At 41.6% G+C, this 24,227-nt stretch overlaps 1 protein-coding gene and 1 long non-coding RNA gene across 2 annotated transcripts; one reads left to right on the top strand and one right to left on the bottom strand.

The window, feature by feature from the left end:
- Positions 1-4,163: 4,163 nt before the first annotated feature.
- LOC138899958 (uncharacterized) lies at positions 4,164-4,601 on the bottom strand. The gene has a single exon (XM_070186660.1). It carries the CDS (start codon positions 4,599-4,601, stop codon positions 4,164-4,166), a length of 438 nt encoding a protein of 145 aa, XP_070042761.1.
- An 8,400-nt stretch (positions 4,602-13,001) lies between these two features.
- Positions 13,002-14,899, top strand: LOC138900658 (uncharacterized). Its single transcript, XR_011411780.1, has 2 exons — positions 13,002-13,403; positions 14,558-14,899. It is a non-coding gene; the product is annotated as an uncharacterized lncRNA (long non-coding RNA).
- The last annotated feature ends 9,328 nt before the right edge of the window (positions 14,900-24,227 follow it).

The following is a 24,227-nucleotide window of genomic DNA, read 5'->3' as shown; positions in this document are numbered from 1 at the left end:
TATTCCTTGTTCATTATTTAACTGTTGAGTTCTTTACTTGAAGTGGTTATTCTTGGAATATCTTGTTATTGAAATTGGTATTGAGTTATAAATGTTGTGATACGCATTGAGACAAAGTAGTGATGTTGTGAAATACTATTCTTGTTGAGTTAATTACTTCCGGTTGATATTGTTGAGATACTTGTGTGCATTGTGGTTGAGCCATGGGCTATTTATTGTGCAAACACTGCTATTGTTGATTTCTTTGGCAAGTTGTGATATTGGAAACTTGAGGTGCGATTTGTGATACTTTGTGATATTGATATGAATGCGGTGGTATAAGGTTTTGGGGTCGAAACACATGCGGTGAGATAAGGTGGGCTTGATACGTGTGTTGCTAGCAGGAGAACTGCTTGAAGCCACGCGGTGTGATAAGATGGGCTAAAACGCGGGAAGCTATTTCGGGAAAATCATTTGCAAAACTAAATGCAAGGCTCCCGCCGTGATATAAGGAAAGTTTTTGAGTTGTTTTGTGATTTGAGACTACGAGGTGGTATCTCAGTAGTGACTCTTGTTGATACTTCACTATTACTTCACTGGTTTTGGATTGTTTTGTTTCCTTGGCATAGCATTCCTTGTTTTCTTCCGTGATGCATTATTTGCCTTAGTTATGTGTAGTTAATCTTGGTACAATTCTTACTTGTTTCAATTCAATTGTTGTTATTATTACAATGCCAATTACTCGTTCCGTTTATTATTTATTCCAGTAGGGCCTCGACCTGACCTCGTCATTACTCTACCGAGGTTAGGCTTGGCACTTACTGGGTACCATTGTGGTGTACTCATGATATGCTTCTGCACATCTTTTTGTAAAGATCCAAGTATCTACCAATCCAGGCACCAGTGAAGCGAGCTCATTTCGGAGACTTCAAGGTCGGCGTCCGCAGGCCTCGGAGTCCCCCTCTATCTAGTCTATTTTATTTCCTTATCCTTTTATAGACACTGATGTATAGGGATGTAAAGCTTGTGACTTGTATTCTCCAGGTTTTGAGAAGTTGCATATGCTGAGTTATGGAGTTTATATTATATTAGTTGTTGACAATTTGAGAGTTTTTTTTTGGCAAATTCCACTATGCATTGCGCCTAGGGTTAATTTTCATATATATATATAAAGTAAAGTACAACAAAGGAGGGGGATATGAACCTTACTTCTAAAAGTATGACAGATATACATTTGGTTATCCAAACATGACGACCAAGTGAATCCTGAAAATTTTGATGAGTTAAACCTATGATGATGTACCAATGGCCTATCCTTAAGTGATAGACAATTGTATATACAAAAACAATGTCAAGTGAGCCTAGGTCAACTATACAAAAATACAGAAATGATCCTAAATCAACTGAACAGATGAGTATGAAGGTCATCTTCCATATACAACAAGACCTACATGTTGTTGATTGTGCTAGAAACTATCTTCAATTTGGCTTTGACATTGAGGCCATTGAAAGCCAAGTTGAAGATAACTATCAAATTGACCCATATAACTGGGCAGAACTGTCACTCCCCGATCTCAGGGAGCACGACCGACGCTCAACCGAGATACACTGGCCGAGCAAGCCTGTACAATACCTTCTACCCAACTCGCCCATGAATAAAGAGAAGATACATTTATATCATTAATTAAACATTAAGGGGTCATGTGAATAACACTAGTTCACTTCCATTATGTAATTAACAAGTCCCCAATACAGTACACTATTCATTCGTAGTTAAAGTGGGACAGATGATACAATTACAACAAATTTAGTTCAACATTCCCAAAACAGCATACAACCCCGGCTATACCTCAAAACACTATGTACATGGAACAAGAGATACAGGACCCCGAAATGAAGTGAGGCTCACCATGTCAGCTGAGGAGAGGGCGTGCTACAATCACTGATCAATACCACCTGCTATAGAACCACCTGCATCCATTAAAGATGCAGTCCCCGGCAAAAGGGACGTTAGTACATGTCGAATAGTACTAGTACAAAAACCAAACACCTATGCAAGGACTTGGAAATACAACATGAATAAGATGAATCTTGGTAACAATAAAAGGCTTTCTAGCCGTTAAATCCATAGCAAATTTATTAAGAGCTTTCAACAACATTTATAAATTCATTAGCCACGGATCCTCTACTACTACCTTTACACAAAGCGGCCCTGCCGCATCACACCAACGTATGCGGGTGGAGGTGCAATAACTATACTAGAAAGTCTACACAAAGTGGCCCTACCACCTCACCCTAATGTATTCGGGTGTAGGTGTATTCACAATGCCACAAACATTATACAAAGCGGCCCTACCGCCTCACCCTGATGTATGCGGGTGGAGGTATATTCATAATACCACAACTCTACACAAAGCGGCCCCGCCGCCTCACCCCAATGTATGCGGGTGGAGGTGTATTCACAATTCCACATTTCGGATTCCCAGAACAATAGTAGTTTGTACAAAAGAGTACTCCTTTTTAAATCAACCATTTCGCACCTTTGGCCTTAGCAAGTGTAAGTTCATAAGGTTTCATCATGTAAGAAATAATTGTTTAATAACATTGATTTCATACAAGATCTTCTTCCCAAAAGGGGTATAGCATAATTAAGTAAAAAGTGGAGAATCATTAACACACGAGGGTTGTAACATGTTATGCCAATTAGGAATCAATTTTACTAGTTTGAATACCCCACATCAATAGCATTTCAAGTTCGACTACACATGATAGAATTTTACAAGGATTCGGGAATTCGGATACTAGAAAAAGAGTTTAGCCTTCATACCTCGCTTTGAGCTTTCCTTAATTCACTACACAGTTTTGAAAATCCTAGCAACTTCGATCTATTTAGAGGCATAGCAAAATTGTACACAATTTAGGAAGATATTCATTGTTTCAGCTCATTTGAGCATTTTATCAAACACTAGGTGTGCGAATTTGATTACAAGGTTCTTCCACAAGATTTCCTTCACTCCATAACTAATTCAATACCAAGGGTTTGCTCATACTAGTTCAATTACCTCCCCACCATCCTCATAGCTAGATGCATGCATAAATAACAACTCTCATACCTAAGAATCAAACTCCCAATTACCCATCTTCTACCTAAACTCAAAATTGAAGGCTAGGGTTAGAACCTTACCTCTTGGATGAAAATCTTGGGAGATTTCTTGTTGAATTTCAAAGCTTGGACAACATGTAGATGAACAAAGCACTTGGGGCTTACTTCTCTCTCTATAGAACACTCCCCTTTTCTCTCTAAAATGACAGCTTTTTGCCTTCAAAATGAGCCCCAATGGCTTTTAATCAAAATAGGGTGGGTAAAAAAAAATTAAAAAAATGATGCCCCGACACAGATCTGCGGTCGCATATTCGATCGCATAACGCTTATGTGGACTGCATAATGGCCCTCCTGAGCTGGGCACTTCTGCCTCACTTTGCGTCCAGTTTGCGGTCCACAGACCAATTCTGCGATCGCATAATGCGCCGCAGAACTCTCCTCCGGAAATTTTCATGCTGGATCTGCGACGGGTTGTGCGGCCTGCGAAATGATTATGCGGCCGCATTATGGACCGCATAATGGTCCGAAAGTTGGCCCATATTTGTTCTTCAGTCTACGGCAGATATGCGGTCCACAGATCAGTTCTGCGATCGTAGAATTGTTTGCATAAATGCCCTGCACTTCCAAAAATTTTCTTCATCTCGCCAACACAAGCTCGCCACGAAGAACCTCTACAATCATCAATGCATAAGTCTATCTCGACATCACAAAACCCCAGATTTTGGGTGAAATTTTTCGTTGCCTTACATCCTCCCCCGCTTAGGGTCTTCCATCCTCGAATGAGGGTCAAAATTCCATAACACACATCAGCAGTTCCAAATTTTTGACTTACTCCCTAAATTTCCAGAAATTTCGCTAGAGCTTTCCCTGTAATTGGGGCCTATCCACCTGCCAAAGAATTCCAAAATCATTCCTAGCAATATAACCACAACACAATGATCTAAAACAACATGGAAATAACACCAACCACAATGCCACTAAATATTACATTACCGAGGAGGAGCAACCTCAACATAAGTCGTACAGGGGAAACATAGTTTGTAGAAAGTTAGCTTTCAACATCATGGACACAATTACATAGCTATTCAAATAAATTAGGATACTTCTTCTTCATCTCCTCCTCGGCTTCCCTGGTGGCCTCTTCGACTTGTTGGCTTCGCCATAACACTTTTACGGAGACAATTTCTTTGTTCCTCAACTTTTGAACTTGCCTATCGGTAATGGCAACGGGAATTTCTTCATACGTCAATTCTTCGTTAACCTCAATAGTCTCAACCGGAACAATAAGCGACGGATCTCCAACCACCTTCTTCAACATGGATACATGAAACACCGGGTGCGCTAAAGACATCTCTAGAGGTAGTTCTAACATGTAAGCCACCTGGCCAATCCTCTGAATGATTTTGTGCGGTCCAACATACCTCAGACTCAATTTCTCTTTCTTACCAAACTGCGTTACACCCTTCAAAGGAAAAACCTTCAATAATACCCAATCATCTTCTTTGAACTCTAAATCCATGCGACGCACATCCAAATAGGACTTTTTACGACTCTGAGCAGTTTTCAACCATTCTATAATGATCTAAACCTTCTACATAGCCTGATGTACGAGGTCTAGCCCTATCAACTCCGCTTCCCCAATGAGAGATCTACATCTCCTACCATATAATGCCTCGAACGGTTCTATCTGAATGCTAGCATGATAAATGTTGTTGTAAGAAAATTGTATGAGCAGCAAACGATCATCCCAGCAACCCATAAAGTCAAGAACACAAGCTCGCAACATATTCTCAAGCGTCTGAATAGTGAGCTCTACCTGCCCATCAGTCTGCGAGTGAAAGGTTGTACTAAGATTCACCTGAGTACCCAAACCTTGATGAAATGTCTTCCAAAAGTTAGTTGTGAACTGTGCCCCTCGATATGAGATAACAGAAACTGGAGTGCCATGCAACCTGACTATTTTCTTGATATACAACTAATCATACTGTTCCGCTATTTTGGTAGCCTTAACAGGTAAGAAGTGTGCTGATTTCGTGAGTTGATCCACAATCACCTAAATCAAGTCAAACTTGTGAGGAGAGAGAGGTAGTCCTACCACAAAGTCCATATTGACCATCTCCCATTTCCACATCGAAATTTCTATGTTCTGTGCCAACCCACTCGGCCTTTGGTGTTCGGCCTTCACTTGCTAACAATTTGGACATCTTGCCACAAAGTCCGCTACATTCATCTTCATATCACTCCACCAGTAGACTTCCTTAAGATCATTGTACATCTTGGTAGAGCCCGGGTGCACGTAATATCTAGAAGTGTGAGCCTCGGTCTTGATTCTTTCCCGGAGACCATCCACGTTTGGAACACATAGTCGCCCTTGGTACCTTAGTGTACGATCATCCATGCCAAGAGAAAAGGCCATGGTCTTCTATTTATGAAACACCTCCTTCAATTGTACCAACAATGGGTCATTGTATTGCTTTTCCTTGACTTCCACAACAAGCGATGATTCAGCCCTATTTTTCACAATCACTCCTCCTTCACTAGAATCCGCAAGACGAACTCCCAAACTAGCCAACCGATGAACCTCCTTGGCCAACGGCCTTTGATATGACTCCAAGTGAGCCAAACTACCCATAGATTTCTAGCTAAGAGCATCCACAACAACATTAGCCTTCCCCGGATAATACACAATATCGATGTCGTAATCTATGAGTAACTTAAGTCATCTTCTCTGCCTCAGATTCAATTCCTTCTATTTGAAAATGTATTGAAGGCTCTTATGGTCCGTGAATATATCCACATGGACCCCATACAGATAATGACGCCAAATTTTCAATGCAAATACCAACTCTGCAAGCTCTAAGTCATGTGTTGGAAAGTTTTTTTCATGATTCTTGAGTTGCCTAGAAGCATAAGCTATCACCTTGCCATGTTGCATTAATACACACCCAAGTCAGATTCTTGAAGCATCACAATATACCACAAACCCATTTGTACTATTTGGTAGAGTCAACACTGGTGTCGTGGTCAATCTCGATTTCAACTCCTGGAAGCACCTTTCTCATGCATCTGACCATTGGAACTTAACCGCCTTCTGCGTCAATTTAGTCAACAGAGAGGCAAGGGTATAGAAATCCTCCACAAACTTCCTGTAATATCCAGCTAAGCCCAAGAAACTGCGAATCTCAGTTGGGGTAGTAGGTCTAGGCCAATTCTTCACCGCTGAAATCTTCTGAGGATCGACCTTAATTCCTTCTCTGGAGACGACATGACACAAGAATGTGACAGATTCAAGCCAGAATTTACATTTCAAAAACTTCGCATACAATAGGTTCTGATATAGGGTTTGCAAAACTGCCCTGAGATGGCCGGCATGGTCCTCTCGACTGCATGAATATACAAGGATATCATCGATAAACACTATCACAAAAGAGTCAAGGAATGACTTGAAAACTTAGTTCATAAGATCCATAAAAGCTGCCAGGGAATTTGTTAGCCTAAAAGACATAACCAGAACTTCAAAGTGCCCATACCGGGTCCTGAAAGTTGTTTTAGCAATATCCTGCTCCCTGATCTTCAATTAGTGATACCCGAATCTTAAATCGATCTTTGAGAAGTACTTAGCACCTTGCAACAAGTCAAACAAGTCATTTATCCCTGGTAGTGGGTATTTATTCTTGATCGTGACCTAGTTGAGATGCCTATAGTCAATACACATTCTCAGTGACCCATCTTTCTTCCTTACAAAAAGGACCGGTGTGCCCCAAGGTGACACACTCGGCCGGATGAAGCCCTTCTCTAACAAATCCTGCAATTGTTCCTTTAGCTCCTTCAATTCTGTCGGTGCCATTTTATAAGGTGGAATAAATATAGGCTGCATGCATGGCATCACATCAATCCCAAAATCAATCTCTCTGTCTGGCGGGATCCCAGGGAGCTCATCCAGAAAGACCCCCGGAAATGCATTCACAACAGGCACAGACTCAAGTGTAGGTGCCTCAGCATCGGTGTCCACAACCCGGACCAAATGGTAGATACACCCCTTGTTAATTATCTTCGTGGCCTTAAGGTAAGAAATAAGCCTACCCTTCGGCACCATATTATCCCCCTTCCATTCAATCACTGAGTCATTTGGAAATTCAAATCTAACTGTTCTGGTTCAACAATCAAGCTTAGCTAAACCCATTATTACATCAAAATCAACCATCCTCAATTTAATGAGATCGGACATGGTGTCCCGATCACACATCATGACAACACAATCCTTATAAACCCACGCGACAATAATAGATTCACCAACCGGAGTAGATACAGAGAACGGCTCATGGAGCTATTCCGGTTCTAAACCAAATTCCATAGCAACATAGGGAGTGACGTAGGACAAAGTGGAACAGGGATCAATAAGAGCATACACATTATTAGATTGGATAGTCAATATACCTGTGACAACATCTGGAGAAGCATCTGAATCCCGACGCCTCCGCATAGCATAAAATCTGCTGGGTCCCCCCGAATTTCGTGCACCACCCCTAGATACACCACGCCCTGCAGGTGCTGGGATGCCTCAAGCTGGAGGAGGTGCTGTTGATGTAGTAGCTGCAGAACTAGCTGGCTATGCCGCACCTCTGCCAATGATCCGGCGGGATAAGCGGCAATCCCTCTGAATATTAACCCCTTAAACTACACTCGTATAATATAGGTAGGTCCATGAAGCAGACGCCAAAGCGCATCCTCCCATACTTAGGGCATAGGGGGCCTCCACTGCTACTGGAATCTCCCTCTGAGCCGACCCTGCTGGGGGGTCCCTTGTTGCCCTGACTAGGCCTGGATGGTTGTGCACTCATCGAAGATAGAGAAAATGTCTGAGATGGCCCTGATGACCCTCCCCTAAATGCCGACCTACCACCACGCGATCCGGGCCTTGCTACTACCCTCATGCCCCCTTCTATTTTTCTGTTTACGATCCTCTATAGCTTGGGCAAACGCCACCATCTTCCCATAGTTCATATCAGAATTCAAGGTAGCTGTAGCGGCCTTATTAATATAACATAGAGGCTAAGGCTCTGCACAAACCGGAGCATTCTAGCCTCCATAGTGGGCAACATGTGAATAACATACTTGGACAAGCGCGCGAACTCCATATGGTACTTCCACACATTCATGCTACCCTTCTTAAGGATCTAAAACACAGTGGCACTAGCCGCCTTAGTCTCGGTAGGCAAGAAATGATCCATATAGGCATCAGTGAACCCACTCCACCTCGCCAGAGGGCTCCCATCCTCACGGGACTCCTCCTACATCTCAAACTAAGAATAGACCACCGGAACCTGGGGCTGGAGGTAGAACTGGAAAATCAGTTGGAGGGACAGTTGCACCCTCTGTAGGTGTAGGAACTGGTGCAGTATGAGCAGGAATAGAAGATTCACGCGGTGTAGTAATTGGGGGAATTTTCTCACCCCTCGGGTGCTCACCCGCATCATCAAATATCGAATCAACTGCCACTCCTAGGGTGACATTGGCTCCTTGGAAAGTTCTTGCCTTCTTCCTAGGCGCCATGTACTGAACGTTAAAGTAAAGCATGATTTAAAGGAGGAACAATCTTACAATCAGCTTTATCGCACGATCGAGAACATCAAAGAAGTGTATTATTCCTAAGTGCCCAAGAAGCCTCCTTATTATAGATGTGGCCGACAACACACCGATAAGAAGGACTCTACTAGACACGACTCCGAGACATCCTAGGACACTTTAAAATATTAGGCTCTGATTCCAAGTTTGTCACGTCCTGACCTCGGGGAGCGTGATCGGCACTCAACCAAGATACCCCGGTCGAGCAAGCCTGTACAATTCCTTCTACCCAACTCACCCATGAATAAAGAGAAGATACATTTATATCATTAATTAAATATTAAGAGGTCATGTGAATAACACCAGTTCACTTACATTACGTCATTAACAAGTCCCCAAAACAGTACATTATACATTCGTAGTTAAAGTGGGTCAGATGATACAATTACAACAAGTTTACTTCAACCTTTCCAAAACAGGATACAACCCACACTATGTTTACGGAGCCTCTAACAGAAATAAAAGACCAAAACCAAGGCCCCGGCTATACCTCAAAATACTATGTACATGGAACAAGAGATACTAGACCCCGAAATGAAGTGAGGCTCACCAAGTCAGCTGAGGAGAGGGTGTGCTGCTATCACTGATCAATACCACCTGCTATGGAACCACATGCATCCATTAAAGATGCAGCGCCGCCGGCAAAATGGACGTTAGTACATGTAGAATAGTACTACTACGAAAACCAAACACCTATGCAAGGACTTGGAAATACAACATGAATATGATGAATCATGGTAATAATAAAAGGCTTTGTTAGCCGTTAAAGAAATAGCAAATTTATTAAGAGCTTTCAACCACATTTATAAATTCATAAATCGGGGATCCTCTACAACTACCGTTATGCAAAGCGGCCCTACCGCCTCACCCCAACGTATACGGGTGGAGGTGCAATCACAATACTAGAAACTATACACAAAGTGGCTCTGCCGCCTCAGCCCAATGTATGAGGGTGGAGGTGTATTCACAATGCCACTAACTCTACACAAAGAGGCCATGCCGCCTCACCCCAATGTATGCGGGTGGAGGTGTATTCACAATACCACAACTCTACACAAAGGGGCCCCGCCACCTCACCCCAATGTATGCGGTTGAAGGTGTATACAGAATGCCACATTTCATATTCCCAAAACAATAATAGTTTGTACAAAAAAGTTCCCTTTTAAATCAACCATTTCTCACCTTTGGCCTTAGCAAGTGTAAGTTCATAAGGTTTAATCATGTGAGAAATAAGTGTTTAATCACATTGATTTCATACAAGATCTTCTTACCAAAAGGGGTATAGCATAATTAAGTCAAAAATGGAAAATCATTAACCCACGAGGGTTCTAACATGTTATGCCAACCGAGAATCAATTTAACTAGTTTGAATACCCCACATAGGTCAGCGTTTCAGGTTCGACTACACATGATAGAATTTTATAAGGATTCGGGAATTCCGATACTAGAAGAAGAGTTTAGCCTTCATACCTCGCTTTGAGCTTTCCTTAATTCATTACACAGTTCCGAAAATCCTAGCAACTTCGATCTATTTAGAGGCATAGCAAAATTGTACACAATTTAGGAAGATATTCATTGTTTCAGCTCATTTGAGCATTTTATCAAACACTCGGTGTGCGAATTTGATTACAAGGTTCTTCCACAAGATTTCCTTCACTCCATAACTAATTCAATACCAAGAGTTTGCTCATACTAGTTCAATTACCTCCCCACCATCCTCATAGCTAGATGCATGCATAAATAACAACTCTCATACCCAAGAATCATACTCCCAATTATCCATCTTCTACCTAAACTCAAAATTGAAGGCTAGGGTTAGAACCTTACCTCTTGGATAAAAATCGTGGGAGATTTCTTGTTGAATTTCAAAGCTTGGAAAACATGTAGATGAACAAAGCACTTGGGGCTCACTTCTCTCTCTATAGAACGCTCCCCTCTTCTCTCTAAAATGATAGGTTTTGGCCTTCAAAACGAGCCCCAAGGGCTTTTAATCAAAATAAGGTCGGGTAAAAAAAATTAGAAAAATGAAGCCCCAACATAGATATGTGGTCGCATATGCGACCGCATAACGCTTCTGTGGACCGCATAATGGCCCTCCTGAGCTGGGCACTTCTGCCTCACTTTGCGTCCAGTCTGCGGTCCGCAGACCAATTCTGCAATCGCAGAATGTGCCGCAGAACTCTCCTCCGGAAATTTTCATGCTGGATCTACGACGGGTTGTGCGGCCAGCGAAATGATTATGCGGCCGCATTATGGACCGCATAATGGTCCGAAAGTTGGCCCAAATTTGTTCTTCAGTCTGCGGCAGATATGCGGTCTACAGATCAGTTATGCGACCGCAAAATGGTTTGCATAAACGCCCTGCACTTCAAAAAATTTTCTTCATCTCCCCAACACAAGCTCGCCACGAAGAACCTCTATAATTATCAACACATAAGTCTATCTCGGCATCACAAAACCCCAAATTTTGGGTGAAATATTTCGTTGCCTTACAAGAACTGTTGTTGTTGTATGATGTTTTCGACATAAGAGAATAAGCTTATGCTTGCTTCTTTCATCCAGAATACTTTGAAGCAGGCAGGTTTAACTGGTGACCTGGAGTAATGACTTTTATACACAGCATCCTTCCTGAGTGAGCTGCTGCATTCTATAAACTTTTGCTTCTGTGAGCTGATAGGGAAGTGCAGGATAACTATCTTTGGGCCCCTAGGTGTGTCCTGCTGAGTGCCTACAGAGGAAGCAGGTTGGTGCTGGTGTCTGAAAGTATCCATTTGAGCAAAAAATTTCTACTGATTAGTTGAATAATAAGGTGCTGGATGTTGGTGATTAGCTATTGAGGTCATGGTGTGTGTAGTAGTGTCCTTCTGAGAGATGTATGTTGGTGTAACAAGCTATATAGGTGGGTTGAAAAACCTGAGGATTCTCTAAAGGATCCTGCTAGAAATGTTTGAGCATCTGAGATGTTAATACCACAATTTGCAAATGCATCAATGATTTTAACTTGTCTCTTGTACCTGCAAAAAGCAACAAACAAGATATAAATAAAGGGTGCTTGGGTTGGTCAGTGTTCATCTTTGGGGAGTTGTAGGCATTGACAGCAGTGAGCTGCAAGTCCTGTGATTTTCTGCTCTTTGAACACTAAATGGAGGTGATGATATATGTGCCCAGCTTATTGTGGTTTCTCGGGGTAGAGTTATTCTGGAGATACCAGCTGCTAGGGTGGAATTGAGGAAGATGCCCAGGTTTTTGAGAGTTTATTTGTTGTTTAAGTTATATTCCGCATGCATGTTAGGTTTACCTAGTCTTAGAGACTAGGTTCCATCACGACATCCTGTGGAGGGACATTGGGGTCGTGACATAACACAAGTTACGCATTGAAATTACTTCGAGATACCTCATCTCATAATCATAAGTCACGAGTTTCACCCACTATCATATGCTCACGGCGCCTTGTTCCCACATTTCTAATCACAACCGCATGGACAACTCACGTGTCAATACCTCAATCACCCCGGTATGATCACAGGCTCGAAATCTCAATCCGTTCGGCGTGGTCACAGACTCACAATCACAATCTACCCGACGTTGTCACGGCCCAAAATTCAACTAGTCATGATGGCACCTAACCCAACCCGCTAGGTAAGCCAATTAACAATAAACCACAATATAATGATAATGATAAGAGTAAAAAATGAAATAACTGAATTTTATATAATCCCCAAGGACTGGCAGTATAAATCATGAGCTTCTAAGACTTAGAGTTTACAAAGATGGTATGAGATAAATACATCATATGTTCTAAATGTATATAAACAGATTTATAAATCGAAAGCCACCAAGAATAAGAGGCAGCTATAACCAAAACACAGGTACATCTTCAATGCCAGCTCCCTCCACTCGCAGCAACATCAGCTCCAAAATATGCCCGCAAGGTGCAGAAGTGTAGTATGAGTAGAACCGACTCCATGTACTCAATAAGTAGCAAACCTAACCTCAGGTTGAAAGCAGGGACGAGCTTGGAAAATAGTCAGAATCCAACAACTGTAAGGCCCCGTAATATTTTACTTAAGACCCGGGGTTTCATGGTGTCGAAGTAAGCTTATGTGTTGGCGATTGGGTTGAACAGTGCGTTGGGGAGTTGAAGAAAAATTTTGGAAATACAGGGCATTTTTTGCGGTCCATTATGTGGTCGCAGAACTGATCTACAAACCAAATATCTACCGCAAACCGAGGCAAAAATTTGGGTAAAATTTTTGGATCATTATGCGGCGGTATAATCATTTTGCTGGCCGTGTAAATCCTCGCAGATCCAACACAAAAACATTCTGGAGGAACGTCTGTGGCACATTATGCGATGGTAGAATAGGTCTGCGGACTGCAGACCGGTCGCAGAGTGAGGCAGGGGTGCCCAATTTCGAAGGGCCATTATGCGGTCCATTTTGCGTACCGCAGAAGCATTATGCGGTCGCATACGCGATCGCAGACCTGCATTGGGGCTTCAGTTTTTCTAATTTTTGAACTCGACCCCATTCTTTAAAAACTGCCTTGGGGATCATTTTAATAGGGAAAAACATATATTTCTAGAGAGAGGGAGTGCAATAGTGTGAGAGGGAAAGTTCCTAAGCTCATCATTCATCAATTCTTTCTCAAAGCTGAAGAATTTGCAAGAAGAATTCACTAGGTCTTCCTCCTAGAGGTAAGGTTCTACTCCATAACCCTCAATTTAAAAATCGGTAATAAGCCAAGCAATTCTTGGGTGTGGGAGTTGTTTATTTTACATGCATGTACCATCAAGGGTAGTAGGAAAATTGTTGAGCTCTTGTGGGTAAACTTTGGGTAGTGGGGTGAAAGAATCCACCATAGGAGGACCTTGAAACCTTAATACTCACCTAGTGTTTGATAAAATGCTCAAGTAAGCTGGAACTATGAACTCCTTCATAATTTGTGTTCAATTTTGCTATATCTCTAAATAGATCGAAGTTGCTAAGATTTCCAGAACATTGTAGTAATTTAAAAAGCTCGAGGCAAGGTAAGTTGGCTAAACTTCACTCTTAGAATTGAATTCCCACTATGTTCTTGCGAGTCCTGAGTTGTCCATTATGAATTGACTTTTATGAATAAGTCGGTGTCAAAAGATGTATTTATATGAATATGTGCAAAATGTGTTCCGAAACATTCTTATCATGTTATGTTATTCTTCGAGAGTGTGTTGAAAGTATGAGTATGTATTAAAATATTGTGACTTCAAGTAAAGCCAAAATGAAAGTGAACATATCAAATTGTGTAAGAAATCACATGCGTCTAAGACCCTAAATTGCTCATGCGTGTCCTTAAAGTCTTGGATAGAAATGTTTGTTGTTGACAGTCCATGTTAATGTTTGAAAGTGGAATAGTGAGAATGAATTATGAAGTACGGCCAACGTTCCAAGAATGATATTGCATTATGGCCAATGGTGCCAATAAAATGTCGACCCACACGGCATTGTGGTAATACGGCCTAGCCGATCAGGCTGAGATCAGATGCCATGCCGCGCACATGCTTGTATTATGAGTGTATGTCTCAGGGTGAGACGGCTTAGCCGGTCAAGCTGAGATCGGACTTCGTGCTAAAACACAGTGGTGTATCGGTGCTAAAGATGTCCCAACTTAAACTGCCGAAACCTACTTGAAATTTACCTTTCCCCTAACTTAACACCTTGATATTGTTTGAGTCTCTTATTGGTTTCATGTTTTATTCTCCGCTTACTGTTACTCGTTTTATTGAGAGGGTGTTTAGGTTTACATATTAGTACTATTCCATATGTACTAACGTCCCTTTTGCCGGGGGTACTGAATCTTTATTGGACGTAGGTGGTTCAATAGCAGATAGCATTGATCAGTGATAGCAGCACACCCTCTCCTCAGCTGACTTGGTGAGCCCCACTTCATTTTAGGGACTCGTATCTCTTATCCTTTGTACATAGCATTTTGAGGTATAGTCGGGGCCTTGTCGCCGGCACTGTCATAGCACTCTTTTGTTTCTGTTAGAGGCTCCGTAGACATAGTGTGCGTTTTATCTATTTTTGGGAAGGTTAAACTAAAAATGTTGTAAGCGTATCATCTGTTCCACTTTAACTATGATTGTAGAATGTACTGTTTTGGAGACTTGCTAATAAAGTAACTAATGGAAATGAACTAGTGTTATTCACATGATCTCTTACTGTCTAATTTATGAAATGTATTCTTCTCTTTATTCATGGGTGAGTTGGGTAGACAACACTGTGCAGGCTTGCCCGACCGGGGTAACTCTATTGAGACGGGTCACGTTCCCCGAGGTCGGGCATGACAAACTTGGTATCAGAGCCTAAGGTTTTGAAGTGTCCTAGGATGTCTCAAAGCCAGTGTCTGGTAGAGTCCTTCTTATCTGTGTGTTGTCGACAACATCTATAATTAGGAGGCTACTTGGGCATTTAGGAATAATACTCTTCTTTGATTTTCTCAATCGTGCAATAAAGCTTATTGTAAGATTGTTCCTCCTTTAACTCGTGCTTTGCTCTAACTTTCAGTACATGACGCCTAGAAAGAAGGCAAGAACTGGCCAAGGAGCCAGTGTCACCCTAGGAGTGGAATTTGATTCGATATTTGATGATGCGGGTGAGCACCCGAGGGGTGAGGATATTCCCCCAATTACTACACCTCCTGAATCTACTATTCCTGCTCAGACTGCACCAGGTCCTATACCTACTGAGGGTGCAACGGTCCCTCCAACTAATATTCCAGTTCTACCTCCAGCCCCAGCTTCCGGTCCCGATGTATCTGATGGGGATCTTAGGAGATCCATATAGATGTTGGCTCATATAGTGGCTTCCCTGGCCCAGAGATCAAATGTTTCACCCACTTCATCTAGTCTGCCAGGGGATTCCGCTAGTTCTAAAGTGAACAGATTTCTCTAGTTGGAACCTCCAATGTTCACAGGTACTAATCTTGAGGAGGACCCCTAGGATTTTATTGACGAGATGCACAAGTCCCTCTGAGTTATGCATGCTCCCGAGATATAGGGAGTGGAGTTGGCCTCCTACCGCATGAAAGAGGTGTCCCATTCTTGGTTTGAAATGTGGGAGGACTCCCGTGAGGAAGGAAGCCCTCCGGCGAGGTGGAGTGAGTTTGTTGATGCTTTCACTGATCATTTCCTGCCTGTCGAGATAAGGTAGCCCGTGCTGCCGAGTTTGAGAACTTCAAACAAGGTAGCATGAGTGAGTGGGATTATCATATGAGATTCACACACCTGTCCAAATATGCTATGTACAGGTTGTCCGCAATGGAGGCTAGTGTGCGCCGATTTATGTAGGGCCTTAGCCCCTTTGTTATTAATGAGGCCACTACAACTACCTTGAATTCGGATATGAACTATGGTAAGATGGTGGCATTTTCTCAAGCCACATAGACCCGCAAATAGAAGAATAGAATGGAGCATGAAAGCAGCAGCAAGGCCCAGTCCGCGGGCAACTTTGGTGGTTCTTATGGTGGTGGTGTTAGTGGTAGGTCAGCGTTCAGGGGAGGGTCATCAGGGCCATCCTAGTCCTTTGATCAGTCTTCAGTCAGTGCACTGCCATCGGTGCCCAGTCAGCAATAGGGAAGCCGTTTAAGGCCCAGCCAGGGCAATATGGGATCCTAGCAGCAGGGTCGGTCTGGTGGGAGATTTCAACAGCAGCGGAGGCCCCCATGCCCTATGTCACGCCCCGACCTTGGGGAGCGCGATTGGCACTCAACCGAGATAACCCGGTCGAACAAGCCTACTTAATGGCTTCTATCCAATCTTAACTATGAACAATATAAAATCAATATCAAGAGATATACATGAGGAGAGTGAAATGTTCCCCATTCTTTTCCCATTTCTCAAAAGAAATTCATTTACGATTTCCAAAATATTGCGAGTTTATAGATATAATGAAAAAAGCATGTTTGCCAAATACCAACACTTCTAGTTCAATTCACAACATCAAACACCACCCACAACCTATCTACGTAGCCTCTAAGTACAACAGAGGAGTAGTATGGAAGTGCCGGCAACAAGGCCCCAGCTATACCTCAAAACACAATGTACAACATCAAATGACATTAGGCCCGGAATAGAGTGGAGCTCACCAAAATCTGCTGAATAGAGAGTTACTGCTAACGAGGACCAAAGCTGCCCGCTGATAAACCACCCGCATCCATTGAAGATGTAACGCCCCCAGCAAAGGGGACGTTAGTACATATGGAATAGTACTAGTATGTAAAGCTAACTGTCCACTTTCAAAATAGAATACCAATATAAAAAAGGGAAAACCCTAGTAACAGCAAGTCACAATCAACAATATCCAAATATATGGTTAAAACATAACAATTTTAAAAATGCGGAAATAATATAAATATTTTGCACAGATTCCGATCACGACCCGATCGGCTAGGCCGTCTTCCCCGAATACATCAACCACAGTCACAATTACTATCACAAACTTCAATCATTATCTCAATCACAATCTCAAGCACAATTTCAACTATAATTTCGAGCACAATCACCACCATGTGTGCGGCATGGCATTCGATCATGACCCGACCGGCTAGGCCGTCTCACCACAATGTCGTATGGATTGACATCACCCTTTTCTAGTAATCACCTCATACCAATAAAGTGGAATATTCTCATCACAACAATCTCATCCCAAATAAGGGGAATAATCACAATGCACCCTACACCGGCACGTGTAGTTTCTGAGTTAGGTTATTCTTACCTACCCTTCCTCGGTGACTAACGATACTCCCAAAAACCCTTTTTTTTGCACACAAGTAACACAAAAGTTCTAATATATTTTATACTCACCTCATTATCTTTCACACTATATATATCTTCATTAGTATTTTCAACCATTCACAACATCGTTATTTCCTTGGCTTTTTTGGCCATACTTATGATTCTTCGTCCATGGCACATTGGCCGTATTTCATATTCCACACTTTCATTTCTTTACTTTCATGGATCATCATCATAAATATCAACAAATCGAATATTCCAAAAATCATAACTTCAAGTTCATTAGTAATGAAAACTTTAAACACAATAGGTTTTTTCCCAAAGAATGGGGCAAACTGACCTGCAACAGATACACATTGAAATCATAAACGAGCAATACACCATTTATTTTTAAAATACTTTGCCCAAAAGGGCAGTGCATAATTTCAACTCACAAATATGTAAAGGCTTAAAACACATTGGAAATACTTACAAAGCATAGCATCAGTTAAAGCAGCTACATTGGGGTATGACTTGAGGACATAAGCTTTTAGGAAAATCTATTTTCGAAGCCAATTTGGAATAGTTGAATCAAGGCTGATTTCATAACCTTTCTCGCATCACTTCATTTCATTGGCACCATTGGCCACAAGTATACTTTTCATTATTAGCACGGTGGCCACACATTACATCTTCAACCCAATTCTTTCACTTTCCAGCATCTTTATAGATTATCAACAACAAGGCATGTCAAATCAAGACTTTAGGTACACATATGAGCAATAGGAGTTTTAGACGCATGGAGTAGTTTTTCCAAGTTAAGCATAATGGACTCTCATTTGAAACACGACTCAAAGCCATAACATTTTAATACACATATCATTCTTGAACATATTCCCGAAGGATAACATAATATGATAGGAACATTCGGATCACATTTTGAATAAATATTTCTCGACACTTTGCTTAGGGACAATCGAATTTATTGGGAACAACTCGGAACATGGGAATAAGGAACTTGAGCCAACCATACTTAAAACTTATGGGAGTATCATGGAATCCAATTCTAAGAGAGTAGTTTAGCCAACATACCTCGCTTTGAGCTTTCCTTAAATTACTACAATGTTCCCAAAATCCTAGCAATCCCAATCTATTTTGAGATATATAAAAATTGAACACAAATTAGGAAGATATTCATGATTTCAGCTCATTTGAGCATTTTATCAAACACTAGATGTGCAAATTTGATTACAAGGTTCATCCACAAGATTTCCTACACTCCACAACCCAATCTTTACCCATTTGAGCTCAAAAATCTTCCCCAAACCTTATTGGTACATGCATGTATAAATAATACTCTCACACCCAAGAATCATACTCCTAATCAACCATCTTCTACCCAAATTCGAAATTGAAAACTAGGGTATGGAACCTTACCTTTTATATGAAGACCTTGTCAGCTTTCTTGTTGAATTTCAAGGCTGGAGCAAGATTTTTTGATGAAAAATTAGCTTAAGGATTTCTCCTTTCACTCTAGGGCACTTCCTCTCTCTAAACAATATCATATATTCCCTTCAAAAATGGTCCTTTACGTCTATTTATCGCGATAGGGTCATTTTATAAAGATAGAAGAATGGATCCTCCGAAATCCGGACCGGCTACAGACCAGGCTAGGCAAGCTTTGCAGTGAGCTACAAACAAGGCTTCGCGAGGGATATAGCACGGTCTATCGCACTACAGACCAGGATGCACGAGGAATATAGCACGGTCTAGCGCACTACGAGCTGGGCGACGCGAGGTCGAAATGATTCAACTCCCCAACGCACTGTTCAACCCAAAAGTCCGAAAATATAATACATTAGCCTAAATAGGTACCACAGAACCTTAAATTACTTACTGGAAATTTACGGGGCCTTACCCCCTAGGTACGGGAAGATGCAGTTTGGGGCCTGCTGCATGGACCAGCCCATGTGCTATGAGTGTGGAATGATGGGTCACATTTAGAAGGATTGCCATTCGTCTCACCAAAGCATGGGCAGGGGTACAACACAGCCATCCAGTTCTGTAGCTACTACATCCGCAGCACATCCTCCAGCTTGAGGCACCCCAGCAACCGCAGGGCGTGGTGTAGCTAGGGGTGGCGCACATAGTTCGGGAGGACCCAGCCGTTTCTATGCTATGAGGGGTCGCCAGAGTTCAGAGGCTTCACCAGATGTTGTCACAGATATATTGGATGTCCAATCTCATGATGTGTATGCTTTTATTGATCACGGTTCCACTTTGTCCTATGTTACTCCCTATGTTGCTATGGAATTTGGGATAGAACCGGAACAGCTCCATGAGACATTCTCTGTATCTACTCCAGTTGGTGAGTCTATTGTGGCCGCGCGGGTTTATAGGGATTATGTTGTCACGGTATGTGGTCGGGACACCATGGCCGATCTCATCGAATTGGGATTGGTTGATTTTGATGTAATAATGGGAATGAATTGGCTTTATTCATGTTTTGCCAATCTTGACTGTTGAAACAGAACCGTTAGGTTTGAATTTCCAAATGAGTCAGTGATTGAATGGAAGGGGTATTATGTGGTGCCTCAAGGTAGGTTTATTTCTTACCTTAAGGCTACGAAGATTATTAACAAAGAGTGTATCTTCCATTTGGTCTGGGTTACGGACACCGATGTGAGGCACCTATACTTGAGTCTGTGCCGGTTGTGAATGAATTTCCGGAGGTCTTTCTAGATGAGCTCCCTGGGATCCCGCCAGACAGGGAGATTGATTTTGGGATTGATGTGATGCCAGGCACACACCCTATATCTATTCCACCATACATAATGGCACCGGCAAAATTGAAAGATCTAAAGGAACAATTGAAAGATTTGTTAGAGAAGGGCTTTATCTGGCAGAGTGTGTCACCTTGGGGCACACCGGTTCTATTTGTAAGAAAGAAGGATGGGTCACTAAGAATGTGTATTGACTATCGGCAGCTCAACAAGGTTACAATCGAAAATAAGTACCCACTGCCTAGGATAGATGACTTGTTTGATCAATTACAGGGTGCTAAGTACTTCTCCAAGATCGATTTAAGATCCGGGTATCACCAGTTGAAGATCACGGAGCAGGATATTATGAAAACAACTTTCAGGACCCGGTATGGGCACTTTGAGTTCCTAGTAATGTCTTTTGGGCTAACAAATGCCCCCGCAGCTTTCATGGATCTTTTGAACCGAGTTTTCAAGCCTTTTCTTGACTCATTCGCGATAGTGTATATGTCACGACCCAGTTTCCCCTCCGTTAGGGTATCGTGATGGCACCAAGTCTTAGGGACTAGGTAATCCTAATATTAATTGAAACAAAAACATTATTTAAATAACATCTAACAATTTGAAATAGAAATCTCTTAAAAATAAAATTTACAATTCCCGAAACTGGTAGTACAAGTCATAAGCTCTACAGAGTGTTTGCTAGAAAACTTCTAAATACAACTGTCCAGAAATAAGAATAAACAGTGCAAAATGAAAACTTGAAGGTGACTCCGCAGCCTGCGAACGCAGCAACAGGTTTACCTTGAGTTTCCACAGCAACAACTCGCACTGCTACTAACGAACAAATACCTGGATCTACACAAAAATGTGCAGAAGTGTAGAATGAGCACACCATAGCGGTGCCCAGTAAGTATCAAGACTAACCTCGATGGAGTAGTGACGAGGAATAGTTAAGACACCCACTGATCTAATAAACTGAACAAGTATAAGTATATGAACAACAAAAATATCATATCTACATACAGACTATGTAATATGGCTCACAATACAGTAATGGCAATAAGAAAGGAAACAACAAGTATCAACGGAAAATCATAAAAATGACACAAAAAAGTGAATGGAACACAACCTAAATTCGGAACCACAAATACAGCAAGGACAAGTAATAACTCAGCAACTACAACCGCTTTTACATCAGGTTTTAGTCATCAAACTCCACGAGGTACCAAACCTCGGACAAATCATAACTCATGGGTCTTAATACCTGAACCATATCACTTGGCATCCTGTGCCCTCATTACACTTCATAACTGCACTAACGACTCAAGAGCCAATAGAGCCATTCTCACATAGAAGGAAAGTAAACAAGGGTGAGCATCTATGCTCAACAATATCAAGAACACATCTTATTCGATAAGAGTGCTTAACTATGAGTATGCTTGTGCAAGTGTCCTAACATAGTCCATACTAGCAAATAAGCTTAAGGAAATGGAACGGACAGCACGTAGAATATTTTCTCATAGCTTTCACAAGATAAAACTCGCACAGGTAAGTGTACCACTACACAAATATCAACAACAAGAATGCCTCCAGGCCATCACAAGTCATCATAAATCAATCCCTGACGCAGCCCACCTTGTCTCTCCACGTGTGTAATAATAAAGTAAGTACCCGTCTTGTCTCGCCACACGTGCATAACAATATTCCCACCTTGTCTCGCCACATGCGTAACTCACATATATGTATATATCTTGCCTTGTCACGCCGCATGTGCAAATATCAATAGTAATAATAGCACGATAGAAACCTCGTGCAACCCCATAACGACAACCGCACTGTAGAAACCTCATGCATCACAATACCCACAACCGCACGGCAGATACCTCGTGCATCACCATAATAAATAAAACAGCAACAATGACAATAATACAATTGTACGACAAATAAGTCAACTCAGAAATTCCAGAACTCAAGAAACAGAGGAATCTAATTCACAAGGAGTAGCGACAATAGAGAATGCTAGTCATAATAAGAACAACTCAACAAGAAAGGAAATATTATGTAACAACGGTCCACAATGTACAGTTCGACAACGAGGGAGCTATCACAAGATGAATAATTCCAAATAAGGACAAATAAACTAAAATATAGGATATCTAACTTTTTTTAAGGTTGGGAAATTAAGAAAAAGATACAACAATTTCAATTAGGGATAGGCATCAGAGATAATCATAGCCTCAATTAAGGATGAACAATTATAAAAGAGATAACTATAATTTCAAATAAAGATAAGTAGTTAGGGGAAAAATAACATGGCAATAGAAGAGATAACAATTTCAGTTAAGGCACAGATGACTCAAATAAGCATCAAGGGCGGATCATGAAGCAATTAATTATAGTTAAAGTAGGTAGAGGTGAAACTAGTAATTAAAAAATGTATTCATAACATAACAACTGCACAATCAGTGTATACAAGGACCTAAGAACCCTAAAAGGCCAACTTTACACAAATAAGTCCGAGCACGTACTCGTCACCTCGCGTACAGGGACTACAAATATCATAGAAGACTCAAATCCTAAGGGATAGCTCCCCCACACGAAGTTAAGCAAGATACTTACCTCAAAGAAGACGGACAGATACTCAAAAAAATGAACTTCTCGGGTGAAATGACCTCCGGACGGCTCAAATCTAACCAAACTAACTTCAAAACACAAATAAAACTCATAAGAAACTATTCAGGACTATAAAGCCTCAATCTTTATCAAAATCTAAAAATTGATCCAAAAGTCGACCCCCGGGCCCGCACCTTAGAACCTGACAAATTTCACAAAACCCGAACACCCATTCCGATATGAGTTCAACCATACTAAAATTATCAAATTACGATACCAATTCGTCCCTCAAATCATGATTTTTCATTTTGAAAAATTTCTTCAAAAACCACCATTTTCCTCAACTCAAAATACAAATTAAATGATAAAAATAAAGATAAAATCATGGAATATATTAAATTCTAGGTGAAGAATACTTACCCAATCGATTTGCTTGAAAATCGCTCAAAACCGAGCTCTAGAACTATTTATTCTGCCCAGGTGTTTGTGCATCGCGAATGCGGAAGAGCATTCGCGTTCGAGAAGAAGAATGAAAGCTTCCCAGTTGTGCTTCGTGAACGTGACAACACGTTCGCGAATGCGGAGAGGAAAAATCTGATGGCCCAACGACTGCTCTTTGCAAACGTGTGAAGTAGTATGCGAACGCGAAGAGTGGAATGGCATAGCTACGCGAACGCGTGGGAACAGATGCGAACGCGAAGAAGGAGAAAGCAGACTTTCGCGATCGCGAACCTGATCATGCGAATACGAAGAACAATGAATTCCTCCTCCAAAATTACTCTTCGCAAACGCGAAGGAAGGGACGCGAACGCGATAAAGGATACCAAATGACATAAAACAACAGTTAAAAAATAGAAGGAAATGGCCCGTAGCCCATCCGAAACACACCCGAGGTCCCGGGGACCCCGTCCAAACATACCAAAAAGTCCCATAACCTAACACGGACTTGCTCAAGGTCTCAAATCACATGAAAAACGTTGAAACTACGAATCACACCAAGAATCAAACTTATGAACTTTCAAATCTTCCAACTTCTAAAACTCGCGCCGAAATCTATTGAACCAACATGGAATGACATCAAATTTTGTAGGCAAAATCCAAATAACATAACGGAGTTGTTCCAAATCTTGGAATCGCATTCCGACCCCGATATCAAAAAGTCCACTTCCGGTCCAAATCTCCAAAAATTCGACTTTTCGCCATTTCAAGCCTAAATCAGCTACAGACCTCAGATTCACAGTCCGAACACGCTCCTAAGTCCATAATCACCCAACGGAGCTAACGGAACCGACGAAACTCCATTTCAGAGTCGTCTTCACATAGTTCCGATTACGGTAAAAAATCCTAAGACTTAAGCTTCCGTTTTAGGGACCAAGTGTCCCAAATCACT

This window comes from Nicotiana tomentosiformis, chromosome 10, assembly GCF_000390325.3.
Source record: "Nicotiana tomentosiformis chromosome 10, ASM39032v3, whole genome shotgun sequence".
NCBI classification, from domain to species: Eukaryota; Viridiplantae; Streptophyta; class Magnoliopsida; order Solanales; family Solanaceae; genus Nicotiana; species Nicotiana tomentosiformis.
Note: the sequence above shows the minus strand (reverse complement) of the source record. Positions and strands in the feature narration are given on the sequence as shown.